At 41.6% G+C, this 19,052-nt stretch overlaps 1 protein-coding gene across 1 annotated transcript in view; it reads right to left on the reverse strand.

Moving 5' to 3' along the window:
* The window catches only part of PCCB (propionyl-CoA carboxylase subunit beta), a 96,058-nt gene that overhangs the window by 68,844 nt on the left and 8,162 nt on the right, over positions 1 to 19,052 (reverse strand). Inside the window, exons 5-6 of the mRNA XM_069565060.1 lie at positions 18,613 to 18,726; positions 3,076 to 3,186 (exon numbers count right to left, since the gene is read on the reverse strand). Of these exons, the coding sequence (XP_069421161.1) occupies positions 3,076 to 3,186; positions 18,613 to 18,726 (225 nt within the window). The remainder of the gene's footprint in view (positions 1 to 3,075; positions 3,187 to 18,612; positions 18,727 to 19,052) is intronic.

A 19,052-nucleotide genomic window follows, 5' to 3' on the forward strand; every position in this document is an offset into this window, starting at 1 on the left:
TAGTGGCTCAGTGATAAAGAAACTGCTCGCCAATGCAGGAGACACAGCTTTGATCCTTGGTGTGGGAAGATCACACATGCCACCAAGCAACTTAGGCCATGCTCCACATCTGCTGAGCCAGCACTCTAGAGCCCACACATTGCAATTACGGAAACCCTCACACCTAGAACAATTAAGCAATTAAGACCCAGCACAGCCATAAATAAATGAATTTTAAAATACAAATTACTAAGTGGGACTATATCAAAGTAAAAAGCTTCTACAGGGCAAAAGAAACAATCAACAAAATGAAATGGCAACCTACTGAATGGGAGAAACTATTCGCAAATCATATATCTAATAAGGAGTTAATATTCAAAATATAGAGAGAACTCAAGCAACAGCAAAGTTTTCTTGATTAAAAAAAGGGCAAAGGACCTGAACAGGTATTTTTCCAAAGAGAATATAAAAATGGGTACATGAAAAGATGCTCATTATCACTCATCATCAGGGAAATGCAAACCAAAACCATGATGAGGTTAGAATGCCAATTACCAAAACACCTGTTAGAATCCCAATTACCAAAAAGTCAAGAAATGACAAGTGTTAGTGAGGATGTGGGAAAAAATGGAACACTTGTGCACATTAGTAGGAATGTAAATTGATACAGCCATTGTAGAAAAAAATATGGAAAGATTCCCCAAAAAGCTAAAAACAGAACTATAAAATGATCCAGCAATCTCACTTCTGGGTATATATCCAAAGGACCTCAAAGAGATATCTGCATTTCCATGTTCAACACAGCATTATTCACAATAACCAAAATACAGAAACAACCTAAGTGCCCACCGATGGATGAATGGATTAAAAAAAATGTGTGACACACACACACACACACACACACACACACACACAGCATTATCCACTGGATATGCATATCAATGAAGAAAATATGACACATACATACACACAACCACACACAGAGAAATATCAAGCCATGATAAAAAAGGAAATCCTACCATTTGTGACATGAATAGACCCTTAGGGCACTTTGTTTAGCATATGCTAAGTAAAATAAATCAGAGAAAGAGAAATACCGTTTGATCTCATTTATATGTGGACTCTAAAACAGCTGAACTAGTAGAAAAAGAATGGTGGTTACCAAGTTGTTGGGGGGGGGGGGCATGTTAATCGAAAGATACAACCTTGCAATTATAAGATGAATAAGTTCTGGGGATTTACTATACAACATGGTGATTAGTTATCAGTAAATATCATATCACACACTGGAAAACTGCTGAGAGAGTAGATCCTAAATGTTATCATCACAAAATAGGAATGGCATTTATGCAAGCATTATGAGGGTAATCATTTTGCAATATCAAATCAACATGTACACCTTAAACTAGAACAATGTTATATGTCAATTATATCTCAATAAAACAGGAGAAAATGTTTTAAAATCCCAGCATGTAAGTAGGGAGAGGAGGAAAGAAGGCTTTAGCCAGAGGAACTGATCCCACACCTCCATTCCTACCAGGCAGGAAGACAACTAGGGTAGCACCAGGTAGGTATGGCATATACAGATTTAGTGGGCAAAGTTCAAGGAATCTGCTTTGTTCAGGAAGTAAGGGATGTGGTCATCTTAATTTTTTAAAGCCCTACCTAAACTGAACATTGAACTTTTAGGTTGTTTTTAATCCATCACTAAGAAAAAATAGTTGAATCAAGGGGTAAGGACTCTGCTAAATCTTAATTCCTAATGCCAAAGAGAAAAGTGTTTCCTATGTACACTCCCTATGTTTACACTGCTTTCATCTTGGATGATTCTCTTTCATTTTGCACACTAATTTGTCCTGACATTTATTGCTCATTATGTTTAAAAATATTTTAAGAGAAAAGACTTTTTTAAGTATCAGGGTAAGGGTAATTATACACATATGACTTCAAATAGTCTTCTTTTAAAAATCATTTTTTTCAAAGGCTACATATTGTATGATTCCATTTATATGACTTTTTTAAAAATGTGGACCATTTTTAAAGTCTTTCCTGAATTTGTTACAATATTGCTTCTGTTGTTTATGTTTTGGTTTTTTGGCCATGAGAACTAAGGGATCTTAGCTCCCAGAAAAGTATGTTAGTCGCTTTCAGTTCAGTTCAGTTCAGTTGCTCAGTCGTGTCTGACTCTTTGCGACCCCATGAATCGCAGCACGCCATGCCTCCCTGTCCATCACCAACTCCCGGAGTTCACTCAGACTCACGTCCATTGAGTCAGTGATGCCATCCAGCCATCTCATCCTCTGTCATCCCCTTCTCCTCCTGCCCCCAATCCCTCCCAGCATCAGAGTCTTTTCCAATGAGTCAATTCTTCGCTTGAGGTGGCCAGTCGTGTCTGATTCTTTTTGACCCCAAAGACTGTAGCCCACCAGGCTCCTCTGTCCATGGAATTCTCCAGGCAAGAACACTGGAGTGGGTTGTCATTCCCTTCTCCAGGGGATCTTCCTGACCCAGGGATCAAACCCAAACTCCCTGCATTTGAAGGCAAAGTCTTAACCACTAAACTGCCAGAGAAGTCCCCCCAAATCATTTTAAAACATCAAGTCATCTAAATCATGTAATAAAGATATGTACCTTGCACAATGAAGCTAGAAATCAGATTTAACATTACCACCATAGACAAAATATAATAAAATGGCAAAGAGCTGAATAAATACAGGCAGAACACAAGAAACAACTTCCCAATGAAACAGATTACAGAAAAGTTTTCCATGAGAAACTTTCTAATAGAATCCAGTAAATAATCACCTGTCTGGGCAGAGGATAGAATCCTTTGATTACCTAAAATCATCTGCAATTCATATCAGCAAGTAAAATCACCCACCAATGAAGTACCCAAGCACATTCTGTCACTGAATGCACACAAGCTGCAGTTTTCATGCCAAAACTTTCTCCCTACCAAGATTTTATCATCACTACACTGAAAGTCAATACAACTGTACAAATAACAACCCAGATATGGGTCAGGAATGATTGCTATTGCGCGTGAGGTGCTGCATAACTCTCAAAGGGCAGGAAAACCAGGAATTTCTTTCTTACCTTCACCATGAACGTGAAATCTGTTAAGGCTGGGGAGTAGACAGCCCCACCAGCACATGGGCCCATGATCAGAGAAATCTGAGGGATGACTCCGGATGCTACGACATTCCTCTGCCAAAAGAGAAAGTCAAAGGTATCTGGTTACAGAGGTGTTCAAGGCATTATCTGCAAAAAGACAGAGGCAACAATGAAAGTACATTTGGCTTTTACTCACAGAAATTCTATCCAAGAGAGCTAATCTGTACAGTTTCTTCCAAAATTGTATATGGGATCTTCTCCCCATAACTGGTGGGAGGGTTGACATATTACTTTCTGGACCAAATAACCTCTTCTCTCCTTGGCAGGACTCATTCCCCAAAAGCTCCACCAGGACATGAACTCAAGAGAGAACCCCACCACTCGCACCCCACCTTCAACACACCGCAAGCCAGAGCCTCTGTCTGTACAAAACTGGCTGGAAGGATGAATGGAAACCTTAGGCATAATACACAGGGCCAACACTTATCCTGGACTCTTGACCTCTACTTGGAGCCCCTTCCCACTCCACACAGAGGATACCCAATAGTTACAGGGTAAGGCTAAGAGGATAAGTGCTAGTTTACCCTAAGTCTTCAATGTCTGCCCACCCCTAGACAAGGCAGATGGACAACAAGGAGGCAGAAGGAGCCAAAAGGGTTCCACAGGGACAACGGAGCTGTGAAGAGCCAACCCTCAGGCCATCTCTTGGGAAAAACAAGATTTCCCAGGGGAATGGAGGACCTAGACAAGATATGAGCCCAATGACCAACTCTTATCCTTCCCTGAGCCACATCAGCTTGAGAGAAATATGTCCATTTTTAGCCCTGCCCTGGGTCTGAGACCAATTTCTGTAACTCAGGACATAGCTCAGGACAGCACAAAAAGGATCTATAGAGAAGATTCTGGGAAGATACAGAGTGGGAAGCACCAAGAATCTGACACCCCACCTAGACAAAAACTGCACTGGCAGAATCTGCCTCATGCAACTTTTTGGAACTCCAGAGCCTACTGAAGGTTTTTAACTTCCAAAGGAAGATTCAGTTCAGTTCAGTTGCTAAGTCGTGTCCGACCCTCTGCGACCCCATGTATTGCCGCACGCCAGGCCTCCCTGTCCATCACCAACTCCTGGAGATCACTCAGACTCACATCCATTGAGTCAGTGATGCGATCCAGCCATCTCATCCTCTGTCGCCCTCTTCTCCTCCTGCCCCCAATCTCTCCCAGCATCAGAGTCTTTTCCAATGAGTCAACTCTTCGCATGAGGTAGCCAAAGTACTGGAGCTTCAACTTTAGCATCATTCCTTCCAAAGAAATCCCAGGGTTGATCTCCTTCAGAATGGACTGGTTGGATCCCCTTGAAATCCAAGGAACTCTCAAGAGTCTTCTCCAACACCACAGTTCAAATGCATCAATTCTTCAGTGCTCAGCCTTCTTCACAGTCCAACTCTCACATCCATACATGACCACAGGAAAAACAATAGCCTTGACTAGACGGACCTTAGTCGGCAAAGTAATGCCTCTGATTTGAATACACTATCTATGTTGGTCATAACTTTTCTTCCAAGGAGTAAGCGTCTTTTCATTTCACGGCTGCAATCACCATCTGCAGTGATTTTGGAGCCAAAAAAAATAAAGTCTGACACTGTTTCTACTGTTTCCCCATCTATTTCCCATGAAGTGATGGCACCAGATGCCATGATATTTGTTTTCTGAATGTTGAGCTTTAAGCCAACTTTTTCGCTCTCCTCTTTCACTTTCATCAAGAGGCTTTTTAGCTCCTCTTCACTTTCTGCCATAAGGGTGGTGTCATCTGCATATCTGAGGTTATTGAGATTTCTCCTGGCAATCTTGATTCCAGCTTGTGTTTCTTCCAGTCCAGCGTTTCTCATGATGTACTCTGTATATAAGTTAAATAAGCAGGGCAACAATATACAGCCTTGACGTACTCCTTTTCCTATTTGGAACCAGTCTGTTGTTCCATGTCCAGTTCTAACTGTTGCTTCCTGACCTGCATACAGATTTCTCAAGAGGCAGGTTAGGTGGTCTGGTATTCCCATCTCTTTCAGAATTTTCCAGTTTATTGTGATCCACACAGTCAAAGACTTTCACAGAGTCAATAAAGCAGAAATAGATGTTTTTCTGGAACTCTCTTGCTTTTTCCATGATCCAGTAGATGTTGGCAATTTGACCTCTGGTTCCTCTGCCTTTTCTGAAACCAGCTTGAACGTCCGGGAGTTCATGGTTCACATATTGCTGAAGCCTGGCTTGGAGAATTTTGAGCATTACTTTACTAGCATGCGAGATGAGTGCAATTGTGTGGTAGTTTGAGCATTCTTTGGCATTGCCTTTCTTTGGGATTGGAATGAAAACTGACCTTTTCCAGTCCTGTGGCCACTGCTCAGTTTTCCAAATTTGCTGGCATATTGAGTGCAGCACTTTCACAGCATCATCTTTCAGGATTTGAAATAGCTCAACTGGAATTCCATCACCTCCACTAGCTTTGTTCATAGTGATGCTTTCTAAGGCCCACTTGACTTTACATTCCAGGATGTCTGGCTCTAGATTAGTGATCACATCATCATGATTATCTGGGTCATGAAGATCTTTTTTGTACAGTTCTTCTGTGTATTCTTGCCACCTCTTCTTAGTATCTTCTGCTTCTGTTAGGTCCATACCATTTCTGTCCTTTATCGAGCCCATCTTTGCATGAAATGTTCCCTTGGTATCTCTCATTTTCTTGAAGAGATCTCTAGTCTTTCCCATTCTGTTGTTTTCCTCTATTTCTTTGCATTGATCACTGAGGAAGGCTTTCCTTTCTCTTCTTGCTATTCTTTGGAACTCTGCATTCAGATGCTTGTATCTTTCCTTTTCTCCTTTGCTTTTCGCCTCTCTTCTTTTCACAGCTATTTGTAAGGCCTCCCCAGACAGCTATTTTGCTTTTTGCATTTCTTTTCCATGGGGATGGTCTTGATCCCTGTCTCCTGTACAATATCACGAACCTCATTCCATAGTTCATCAGGCACTCTATCAGATCTAGGCCCTTAAATCTATTTCTCACTTCCACTGGATAATCATAAGGGATCTGATTTAGGTCATATCTGAATGGTCTAGTGGTTTTTCCTACTTTCTTCAATTTGAGTCTGAATTTGGTAATAAGGAGTTCATGATCTGAGCCACAGTCAGCTCCTGGTCTTGTTTTTGTTGACTGTATAGAGCTTCTCCATCTTTGGCTGAAAAGAATATAATCAATCTGATTTCAGTGTTGACCATCTGGTGATGTCCATGCGTAGAGTCTTCTCTTGTGTTGTTGGAAGAGGGCGTTTGCTATGACCAGTGCATTTTCTTGGCAAAACTCTATTAGTCTTTGCCCTGCTTCATTCCGCATTCTAAGACCAAATTTGCATGTTACTTCAGGTGTTTCTTGACTTCCTACTTTTGCATTCCAGTCCTCTATAATGAAAAGGACATCTTTTTTGGGTGTTAGTTCTAAAAGGCAAGTTAGGAAGTTAGGCAGCCATTGTTGTTGCACCTCACCTCATTGTTGCAAGCCCCTCCCTCCAGCTCAGAATCACTTGCAAGAGGGCAAATCAAACCTAGAATGAGATGCCACACCACACGCATTAGGATGGCTACTATTAACAAACACATGAAAAGATGCTCAACATCACTCATTATTAGAGAAATGCAAATCAAAACCACAATGAGGTACCACTTCACACCAGTCAGAATGGCTGCAATCCAAAAATCTGCAAGCAATAAATGCTGGAGAGGGTGTGGAGAAAAGGGAACCCTCCTACACTGTTGGTGGGAATGCAAACTAGTACAGCCACTATGGAGAACAGTGTGGAGATTCCTGAAAAAATTGCAAATAGAACTACCGTATGACCCAGCAATCCCACTTCTGGGCATACACACCGAGGAAACCAGAATTGAAAGAGACACATGTACCCCAATGTTCATCGCAGCACTGTTTATAATAGCCAGGACATGGAAACAACCTAGATGTCCATCAGCAGATGAATGGATAAGAAAGCTGTGGTACATATACACAATGGAGTATTACTCAGCCGTTAAAAAGAATTCATTTGAATCAGTTCTGATGAGATGGATGAAACTGGAGCCGATTATACAGAGTGAAGTAAGCCAGAAAGAAAAACACCAATACAGTATACTAACACATATATATGGAATTTAGGAAGATGGCAATGACAACCCTGTATGCAAGACAGGGAAAGAGACACAGATGTGTATAACGGACTTTTGGACTCAGAGGGAGAGGGTGGGATGATTTGGGAGAATGACATTCTAACATGTATACTATCATGTGAATTGAATCGCCAGTCTATGTCTGACGCAGGATGCAGCATGCTTGGGGCTGGTGCTTGGGGATGACCCAGAAAGATGTTAGGGGGAGGGAGGAAGGAGGGGGGTTCATGTTTGGGAATGCATGTAAGAATTAAAGATTTTAAAATTTAAAAAATAAAAAACTAAAAAAAAATAAAAAAAAAATAAAAAAATAGAAAATAAGCAGTGTCAGTAAGGATGAGGAGAAACTGGGCCCCTTGTGCACTGCTGGTGGGAATGTAAAATGGTACAGCTGCTGTGAAAAATAGCATGGTTCCTGCTGCTGCTGCTAAGTCGCTTCAGTTGTGTCCGACTCTGTGCGACCCCATAGACGACAGTCCACCAGGCTCCCCCGTCCCTGAGATTCTCCAGGCAAGAACACTGGAGTGGGTTGCCATTTCCTTCTCCAATGCATGCAAGTGAAAAGTGAAAGGGAAGTTGCTCAGTCGTGTCTGACTCAGCAACCTCATGGACTACAGCCTACCAGGCTCCTCCATCCCTGGGATTTTCCAGGCAAAAGTACTGGAGTGGGGTGCCATTGCCTTCTCCAAATAGCATGGTAGTTCCTCAAAAATCTTTAAATAGAATTATCACACAATCCAGAAAGTCTACTGTGGAGTCTTATACCAAAGTCACAGGTGCAAGGTCTTGTATCAAGGCCACAGATGTGGAGCCCCACAACCAAGGTCATCTCTGGAACCGACAGAGCCCCATAACAACTGTTGCCGAGAGCCCCTCTGATCTAAACTGGCCTATTCTCTGACAGCATATTAGATAAAAATATCCACCTTGTTTACCACCTTATAGCATCCTCACCAATCACCTAATGCCACCCTTCCAGCAGGAATTTTCTTTGTTGTGAGGCTACAAATATTGGCTACTAGCCCACGAAACCCATGGGCTCTCGCTTGAGCCAGCCGCTGTGATAACAGCATCTCCCACTGTAATAAACTCGATCCTCCTCTCAGTCTGCCTCATGTCAGGAAATTCTTTTCCAACCCACACATCTACTTTTGGGGATATACCATATAGAATGCAAAACAGCGTCTCAAGGAGATAATTTTACACCCACATTCATAGCAGTATTACTCACACTCACAGTAGCTAAAATGTGGGATCAACCCAAATGCCCATCAACAGATGAATGGATAAACAAAATGTATGTGTATACAGTGGAATATTATTCAGCCAGTCACAGAAAACCAGTGTACAATTTTCCTTAAATAAGCTATTTAGTCAAAATAATAGAGACAGAGTAGAATGGTGATTACCAGGGACTGGGGGAGGGGATAACAGAGAGTAATTGTTTAATGGGTTCAGAGTTTCAGTTTTGCAAGACAAAAAGTTATGGAGATGAATAATGGTGTCAGGTGCACAAAATCATGAGTGTATTCAAGACCACTGAACTGTACATTTAAGAATGTTTAAATTTAGTAAGTTTTCTATTATGTGTATTTTACCACAACTATTAAAAAAAAGATGAAGAAAAGCTGTCCATACTCTGCAGAAAAAATATCAAGCTGGGTGAACAGGCTTCCAGCTATGACAGAGTAAAGAGTTCAGAAAACTCTCCAAAAACCAACTACAAAATATCACTAAATTGTCAAAAATATTTCAGGGCTCTGAAAGTGGACCAAACGTTAACAGAGGCGTGTTTACTCATGAAAAACTGCTGACTGTGTGATAAGAACAGTGGGAGTCTACGGCATTCTTAACCAAGGCTCTATCATTGCCCACACAAGCTCAGGATGTCCTTCAGGGTGAAAGAAAACATCACCAGATGGTAATTCAAATCCACAAGACGTAAGAACACTAAAACTGGTAAATCTGTGGTTAAATATACAATACTGCATAAACATAGTTCTCTCTCTTAATACTTTAAAAACAGATAGATGTTGTGGGGAGGGAGGTGGGAGGGGGGGTCATGTTTGGGAACGCATGTAAGAATTAAAGATTTTAAAATTTAAAAAATAAAAAAATAAATAAATTTAAGAAAAAAAAAGAAAGATAAAAACAATAAGGGTGCATAAAGCAAAAATGGTAACATGTTGATGTTAGACTTATAACAATAACAGCACAAAGAAAGGAGGATAAAAGTGGAGCTCTGTTGGAACCAAGTTCTTATATTTTACCAGAATTAAGTCAGGATCAATTTGTAATAGATAAATTTACATTTTATTACCCTTAGAGTTGAAACCATGTACAAGCCCGGTGTCCTTGTCTCTTGAAGTACAATGCTGACTCAAGAGTTAATGAGTGGGAAATGTGAAGATGTAGAAACAAAGAATAGCTGTTGGGCTAAGGAACTGGTAACAATTTAGACTATAATTCTGCCACATAACAGAATCACCAAACTGCCAGTTTCCTGAAAGACATAAACGCATGACACACACTCCTAAGTTGTTTTTACAGGAAGCAGACCCCCTCCAGATGAAAAATGCTAACCACAGGAACATAGACCCTGGACTGGTTGAAACCAGAAGGTTGACTGTATTGCTGATCCTGTTCGTGATGCCAATTGTTTTGCTGTTCTCACTGTTCACTGAACCCAGGGTAGGCAAGCTAAGAGGCTGGAAGAAGACACAAGGACCCATAGGAACTGCAGACATGTTTATTCTCTCTTGGCTGGCACGGCAGCCATAACACAGCCTCTCTCCTAGCTGACACAGCAACTGTAGCAGCAGCCGCAACATAGCCATAACCGAGTCATCACATTATCTCACATAACATAACCATGATGCCACCCCAGCAGCCAGGGCTTTTCAGGTGAAGCTTATATATACTTATAGAACAAAACTCGTGGTGTGCATGAGTATTGTTATAATTGATCTCAGCTGTTACATAACCCTGCAAAGATATTGTTTACAGAACATAGGGTGAGAGGGTGTGAGAACATGGAGCAAGAGAGCCTGACTGGAGCCATCTTGTTAATTTCCCCACAGTTGACGATGCTAGAAACTTCACCTTGATGCCAACCAATCCAAGAACTGTCCACGAGCTGATCATGCCCTGCTCCTTGAATACTATAAAACTCTTCACTACCCCTTCCATGGGTGGTCACACAGTCTCCAGGGCATTAGCCCACTCTGGCCCCCTTTGCCTGGCAAAGCAATAAAAGCTAGTCTTTTCTACTTCACCCAAAATTCTGTCTCCGTGTTTCTATTTGGCACCTGTGAAGAGAGGCTGAGTTTCAACAAGAGTAACCACTTAAAAAACTCATACAGTACCAAAAGCTCAGAGGAATTGAAAAGGTACAGTTAAAAATATGTGTTTGACATAATATTTGAGTGACATCAAAGAAGATTATAGAAAAGGAATCCATCCCACCACCGAAATAACTATGGAGTTGGCACGAACTATCTGAAGCAACTCTTTTGAAACTCTGCAATCTAGAGGAACACTTGTAGCTTCCAGGATAGACTTCCTAAAGTGGTAGGTAAATTTCGGTCAATTTTCACATTTAGCATAGTAGTCCTGCAACAGAGTTCTTGGCTTCCTTAATTAGCAGAAGGAGGGGGAAACCCATGCTCAGCAGGGAGGAGCAAGAACAAACAAGTTTCCTTTGGTTGCTGGTTCCCGAAATTGGGAGGCAGGCAGGTGGTAAGCAGGTTGTTCATTATATTGGGTGAGGGTAGGGGTGTGTCCAGGTGTCAGAGGAGGGCATGCACAGTATCCTGCTTTCGCTCCAGGCTCCTGAGAAGTAGCAGTTGCGTTTTCTGTTGGTTTTTTTTTGCATCTTTTGTCCGGAATTTGTCCTGACTGCCCATGCATGAAGTTATTTTTAGTCCCATATAGTTTCTCTGTATTTTGCTGCTCGAGGTGTGTCCAGGTACAAGCACTGCAGCACTGCAGCAAAGAGTCCCAGATCTCAGTAGGGTGGCTAGCTGGTGTCAGGGTGGGTAACAAGGGCCTTGTCCTCCAAAAATCAGGTTTGTGGGTTTGGTTACTGATCATGGGTTTTGATCACTGGGAGGCCAGCACAGAGGCTAGCCATTGTTTTACCCCTGACTGGCTAAAGCTACTTCCCAGCTGAGATGGGATTTAAAGGGACAGACTTCTCATCTCCTAGGAGCCAGATATTTAAAGAAATCTTTGTCAGGTCACCAGGTGACTGTAGACACAATGGAACTGTTAGCGGAAGCACAGTGACTGAAACTGTCCCCCCTGGCCAGACACCACAGTAACCACTTGCATGAGTTATTTTATGAAGGAGGTCCTGGTAAAGAACATGAAACTAATAAGTCACCATCAACCAGAAGAGTTCAGGAAAAGTCAAAAGGAGGTGCCAGGTATCCTGACACCTCCCGGAATCCTTCTCACTGGCATCCATCTTGGCTGAGTGTGCCATCAGCAAACAGAACAACTGGCCAAAGACAACTCAGAAACTAATCCCATCACCATAAAACCTGAGACTGCAAACCACATGGCAGAGAAGTTCTCCTGGGTTCCCTTACCCTACTGCTCTCCACCCAGGCACCCCTTTCCCAATAAAACCTCTTGTTTCGTTAGCATGTGTGTCCCTCAGTGAGTATTTGACAAGAGCCCACTTTCAGGTCCTGGAAGGGGTTCCCCTTCCTGCAACAGAATTAAAACTTCAGTGGCCACAAAAATGGAAAACATTTTGCAAAAGTAAGTTGGAAAAGTCACAAATGGAAGCCCCTGGTGGCACAGATGGTAAAAAATCTGCCTGCAATGCAAGAGACCCAGGTTCAATCCCTGGGTTAGGAAGGTCCCCTGGCGAAGTGAATGGCAACTCACTCTAGTGTTCTTGCCTGGAAAAATCCCATGGACAGAGGAGCCTGGTGGGCTACAGTTCATGGGTTCACAAAGAGTCAAACACGACTGAGCAACTAACACTTTCACTTTTCAGCCCTCAATAAGCAAAAATCAGCAATCTAAAAAGTGGGAGAATTAGATTCCCAACATTACCAAACATAATTCAATGTCTAGTACATAAAAAATTATCAAACACACAAAGAAATAGCCTAGTATAGTCTATTTACAGGGGAAAAAAGAACCCGACAAATACTACTTCTGGGAAGCCCAGACAATGGAATTATAAGTCAAAGATGTTATATTAACTGTCTTAAATATGTTGAGTGAGCTATAGGGAATCAGGAAAACAATGTGTGAACAAAATGAGAAAGACAGTAATGAAACAGAAATTACAGACAGAAACCAAGCATAAATTCTGGAGTTAAAAAGTACAATAACTGAAACAAAAAGGTGACTAAAGGGGTTTAACAGATTTTAGCAAGCAGAAAAACCTGAAAGAACTTGAAGACAAGACAACTAAAACTATTCAGTCTGAGAAATAGCCAAAAAGTTAAAAAAAAATAAGAACAGAGACTGAGAGACGTGTGGAAAAACATCAAATGAACCAACAAACACCATACACGGATACCAGGAGAGAGTGTACTTCTGATGTGAAGATAAGCATGTAGATCAATGGAAAAGAACTGAGTCCAGAAAGAAACCCTTACATTTATCTCAACTGATTTTCTTTCCACCAAAGTTTCAGGACAATTCAAGAGAGAAAGAATGATCATGTCAGTAAATGGTAGTGAGACAAGGATGAATTTGGACCCTGACCTCACACCATACTCAAAAATTAACTCAAAAGGGATCACAGACCTAATAGGAGAGCCAAAATCTATAAAACTCCATTTAAAAAAACAAAACACTGGACAAAATCTTCATGACTTCATGACATATTGGGCAGGGTTCTTACATATGACAAATAAAGCATGATTCACAACAGAAAAAACTGATAAACTGGACTTTAAAATTTAAAATTTTGCACTTCAAAAGCCACCATTAAGAAACAAAAAGCTACAGACGAGAAAAATAAATTTGTAAATCTTATCTGATAGAGGATTTGTATCCAGAATATATAAAGAACTCTCACAACTCAAGATCCAATTACAAAATGAGCGAAAGATCTGAATGAATGCCTCAGCAAATAAAATATACAAATGACTACTATGCACATTAAAAAATACTCAACTGGATTCGTTAGCAGGAAAATACAGATTAAAATCTTAGATACCACTACTTATCCCTGAAATAGCTATAATGAAAAAGGATGACAATGCTAAGTGTCACCAAGGATAGCAAGAACCTGAAACCCTCAATTACGGCCACTTTGGAAAAAAATTTGGCAGTTTCTTGTAAAGTTACACATAAACTTATCACAATGAAGTCAAGCAGGATCTTGTAAGACCTTCCCAAGTGCAAAAATCTTACTGTGTCCCCCAATTCTTGTTTGTAGGAAAAATGGTTCAGTCTCCTAGACCTTCCCTGAGTTTCAAAGGGCAGATTCAAACAACAGCTAGTTAAGGGAGTAAATGGGGCCTGGGACTGTTCCTCCTCAGGGGATGGGCCTAACAATTTGACACATATCTCTGAGTTCTACAGAAACTAAGGCCCTCTACCACCGGGGTCGGGGATGGTAACTTGAGGCTAAGCACAAGCACTGGACCCCAGCCTGGCTGGAACCAGAATGCTGATGAGTGAGAGTCCTGGAACAGCACCATGTTATCTCACCATCAACCAGATAGAGGAAGGTCAGACACACTGCTACTCCCCACCCTCACCTTCCCAAAAAGTCTTCCCTGAAACACACTGAGGAGTTCAGGTCTTTCCTTGGCCCTACAATAAACCTTTCTCCACTCCACACTCAACATTTTAGTTTTATTTGGCCTCACTGTGCATCTGGCACACAAACTTAGGTTCAGCAATTTGACCAATAATTCTACTCTTAGGAATATACTCAAGGGTTATGAAAATATATGTCCACACAATGAGTTATATACAAATGTACATCGCAGCATTATTTATAATAAAGTAGAAATCCAAATGTCCATCAGTTAGAAAAACAAAATGTGGTATGAAGTGAAGTGAAGTCGCTCAGTCGTGTCCGACTCTTTGCGACCCCGTGGACTGTAGCCCACCAGGATCCTCCGTCCATGGGATTCCAGGCAAGAGTACTGGAGTGGATTGCCATTTCCTTCTCCAGGGGATCTTCCCGACCCAGGGATCGAACACAGGTCTCCCTCAACGTAGGCAGACACTTTAACCTCTGAGCCACCAGGAAAGCCCCCAAAATGTGGTATCAGTTCAGTTCAGTCACTCAGTCGTGTCCGACTCTTTGCGACCCCAAGAATCGCAGCATGCCAGGCCTCCCTGTCCATCACCATCTCCCGGAGTTCACTCAGACTCAAATCCATCGAGTCAGTGATGCCATCCAGCCATCTCATCCTCTGTCGTCCCCTTCTCCTCCTGACCCCAATCCCTCCCAGCATCAAAGTCTTTTCCAATGAGTCAACTCTTCGCATGAGGTGGCCAAAGTACTGGAGCTTCAACTTTTTAGCATCATTTCTTCCAAAGAAATCCGAGGGCTGATCTCCTTCAGAATGGACTGGTTGGATCTCCTTGCAGTCCCAGGGACTCTCAAGAGTCTTCTCCAACACCACAGTTCAAAAGCATCAATTCTTTGGCACTCAGCCTTCTTCACAGTCCAACTCTCACATCCATACATGACCACAGGAAAAACCATAGCCTTGACTAGACGGACCTTCGTCAGCAAAGTAATGTCTCTGCTTTTGAATATGCTATCTAGGTTGGTCATAACTTTTCTTCCAAGGAGTAAGTGTCTTTTAATTTCATGGCTGCACTCACCATCTGCAGTGATTTTGGAGCCAAAAAAAATAAAGTCTGACACTGTTTCTACTGTTTCCCCATCTATTTCCCATGAAGTGATGGGACCAGATGCCATGATCTTCGTTTTCTGAATGTTGAGCTTTAAGCCAACTTTTTCACTCTCCTCTTTCACTTTCATCGAGAGGCTTTTTAGCTCCTCTTCACTTTCTGCCATAAGGGTGGTGTCATCTGCATATCTGAGGTTATTGAGATTTCTCCTGGCAATCTTGATTCTAGCTTGTTTCTTCCAGTCCAGTGTTTCTCGTGATGTACTCTGCATAGAAGTTAAATAAGCAGGGTGACAATATACAGCCTTAACATACTCCTTTTCCTATTTGGAACCAGTCTGTTGTTCCATGTCCAGTTCTAACTGTTGCTTCCTGACCTGCATACAGATTTCTCAAGAGGCAGGTTAGGTGGTCTGGTATTCCCATCTCTTTCAGAATTTTCCAGTTTATTGTGATCCACACAGTCAAAGACTTTCGCAGAGTCAATAAAGCAGAAATAGATGTTTTTCCGGAACTCTCTTGCTTTTTCCATGATCCAGCGGATGTTGGCAATTTGATCTCTGGTTCCTCTGCCTTTTCTAAAACCAGCTTGAACATCAGGAAGTTCACGGTTCACGTATTGCTGAAGCCTGGCTTGGAGAATTTTGAGCATTACTTTACTAGTTTGTGAGATGAGTGCAATTGTGCGGTAGTTTGAGCATTCTTTGGCATTGCCTTTCTTTGGAACTGGAATGAAAACTGACCTTTTCCAGTCCTGTGGCCACTGCTCAGTTTTCCAAACTTGCTGGTATATTGAGTGTAGCACTTTCACAGCATCATCTTTCAGGATTTGAAACAGCTCAACTGGAATTCCATCAACTCCACTAGCTTTGTTCGTAGTGATGCTTTCTAAGGCCCACTTGACTTCACATTCCAAGATGTCTGGCTCTAGATTAGTGATCACATCATCATGATTATCTGGGTCGTGAAGATCTTTTTTGTACAGTTCTTCCGTGTATTCTTGCCACCTCTTCTTAATATGGTATATTAAAATGTGGTATATCTATATAATATTATTCAGCAATAAACACAAACCACTGATAAACAGTACAATATGAATGAACTTCAAAAACATTATGCTAAGTGAAAAGAGTCAGATGAAAAAGGATCTTTTTGGAAGGAAAGATTCTAAACTATAGATTGTGGTAATGGTTTAAGTATATTTTAGAAATTGTTGAATTGTATGCAATGGATAGATTTTATGACTTGTAAATTATATCTCAATAAAGCTGTATTTTAAAATATCAGAAGTCATGGAAGACAAACAAAATTTGAGGAAATGTTCCAGATTAAAGGAGATTAAAGAGATATGACAACTAAAAGTGAAAGTGAAGTCTCTCAGTCGTGTCTGACTCTTTGCGACCCCATGGACTGTAGCCTACCAGGCTCCTCCATCCATGGGATTTTCCAGGCAATAGTACTGGAATAGGTTGCCATTTCCTTCTCCGGGGGGATCTTCCCAACCCAGGGATCGAACCCGGGTCTCCTGCATTGCAGACAGATGCTTTACCCTCTGAGCCACTAAAGGCAATACCTAATCCTAGACTGGATTGGGGGCGGGGGGGATGCCCAGGGAGTGGGGAGTAATTTAAAGGTCTTTATTAGAATCATTTGATGGAATATGAAAAACATCAATGAGTCAGTATGAAGTTTCCTAACTATGGTACTGTTTATACAAGAATGTCCTTGTTCTTAGAAAACAATGAAGGATTTAGGAGATAAAGGGTGCACAATCTCCAATCTATTCTCAAATGTTTCAGAAAAATATAACATGCAAATATGCACACAGAGAGAGAAAATGATAAGAGCAAACAGGCAAAATGTAAACTGGTGAATGCAGGTATACGATATATAGGAGTTTCTTTACTCCCTAGTGGGCTATCCCTAGAGCTCAAGTTTAAAGATTAAAAAGTAGGTTTAAGATCTACAAAGTGGCTTCTCAACGCACCCAAGTGCTCCCACAACTAGCCAAGTATCATACACAAAGTAAACACACATTTTTCTGTCTGATCACAGAGGGCAGAGGCTAGGAATAAAAACCTTCATAAGCGTGCAGGCCAGAGGACAACAAGAACAGCTGGCCTGATTAGAAACAATGTCTGCCTGTCTCCGTCCTATCTCTCCTCCCTTCCCTGGAAATGCTGACCTGTCCCTTCTCTTAAGTTTCCATTTGGCAGGATCTCTCCCTCACCCCAGCCTCCCTTACTACACTCTCACAATACACTTCCCACTTCAAATAACACATTTAATTTATTTTTGTGTTTCTTTTTATTTCTTTCTCTTTAATTTCAGTCTGTAGGAAAGCAGAAAGACATCTGAAATGATGTTCACCAAAAGTTCCTAAATGGTGAGGTCTGGGGGAAGGGAGATTTCTTCCTTCTTTGCACTACAGCTTGAACTTTGTTCTGTGTAATGATCTTGCAATGTCTTAACCAAAGAAAAAAAAGCACTGCTTTTTTAAAATTTCCAGTCCTATGCCTGCTGCTGCTGCTGCTAAGTCGCTTTAGTCGTTGAGCCAATGTTGACCTCCCTCTACCAGGAACACATCTACAGCCAATTATCACACAAAAGACTGTGACTGCTGCTGCTGCTAAGTCACCTCAGTCATGTCTGACTCTGTGCGTCCCCATAGACAGCAGCCCACCAGGATCCCCCATTCCTGGGATTCTCCAGGCAAGAACACTGGAGTAGGTTGCCATTTCCTTCTCCAATGCATGAAAGTGAAAAGTGAAAGTGAAGTCGCTCAGTCGTGTCCGACTCTTAGTGACCCCCATGGACTGCAGCCTACCAGGCTCCTCCACCCATGGGATTTTCCAGACAAGAGTACTAGAGTGGGATGCCATTGCCTTCTCTGATTCCAATCCTATAGATACATGTATACATATAACCGAATCACTACACTATACATCTAAAGCTAACATAGCATTGTTAATCAACTATACTCCAATATAAAATAAAAAGTCAAAAAAAAGTATAATAAGAAAATTTCTAATTCCAGCAAGTCGGTTAATTTTAACCTTTTATATTCCTTCCTCCTTGCTTTTGGAAAAAAAAAAATTTAAGTGACTTTCACTTCTGAATCATCTTTGTTTTTCCCCAGTAAGTACAAGGCCTCTACGAGTAAAAAAGGAAGAAAATCCTCCCCATTGTACCTCTCTTGCTTTTTTTTCCCCTGGTAGCAGCACTCTGCTTGAAAGATCTCAGTTCCCCCAACCAGGGATTAAAAACCCACGCAATGGCAGAGTCCTATCCACTAGGTCTCTAGGGAACTCCCATCTCTCTTGGTTTTCATCTGCCCTCATGCCACCCCCAATGACACAGGAAGGAGCCACAGGACACAAGGAGGTGAGATGAGGAAGCGCTAATCAGCACACAGCTTAGAGAACTGAGTCCTGTACTCTTTGATTCTCTTTGAACAGTTTCTCACCAGAAAGATGTCTGCGTAGCCAGCCAAAGACTCCACTCCCTCTTGAATCCGTGCACCCCCAGAGTCATTCAGTCCAATCACTGGAGCCCCCACTGTGAGGGCTTGGTCCATGATCTGAGACAACAGAGAAATTTTTTGTGAGACAACGGATCTTGCTATGAAAAACCATATTTACAAAGCACCACAGTGGTTTTCTAGAAAATGTTTTAAGTGTACTTTTCAAAACAGGAGTCAGTAACACTGGCTTCATTCCCCATGGTGACTGAGTACCTTCATGGAAGACAGAAAATCAGAAATTTAAAGGGCTAATTAAAGACCCCCAAACAGCCCAAGGCCAAAGAACTTCCCATTAGCAGAGGTTAAGACTATTCATGGCAATTTCTAGAGCCAGAGGCCCAGGCTGTAGTATTTTTTCAATAGTCAGTTTTGTCCCCGATTAC

This window comes from Ovis canadensis, chromosome 1, assembly GCF_042477335.2.
Source record: "Ovis canadensis isolate MfBH-ARS-UI-01 breed Bighorn chromosome 1, ARS-UI_OviCan_v2, whole genome shotgun sequence".
In the NCBI taxonomy this organism is placed as follows: Eukaryota; Metazoa; Chordata; class Mammalia; order Artiodactyla; family Bovidae; genus Ovis; species Ovis canadensis.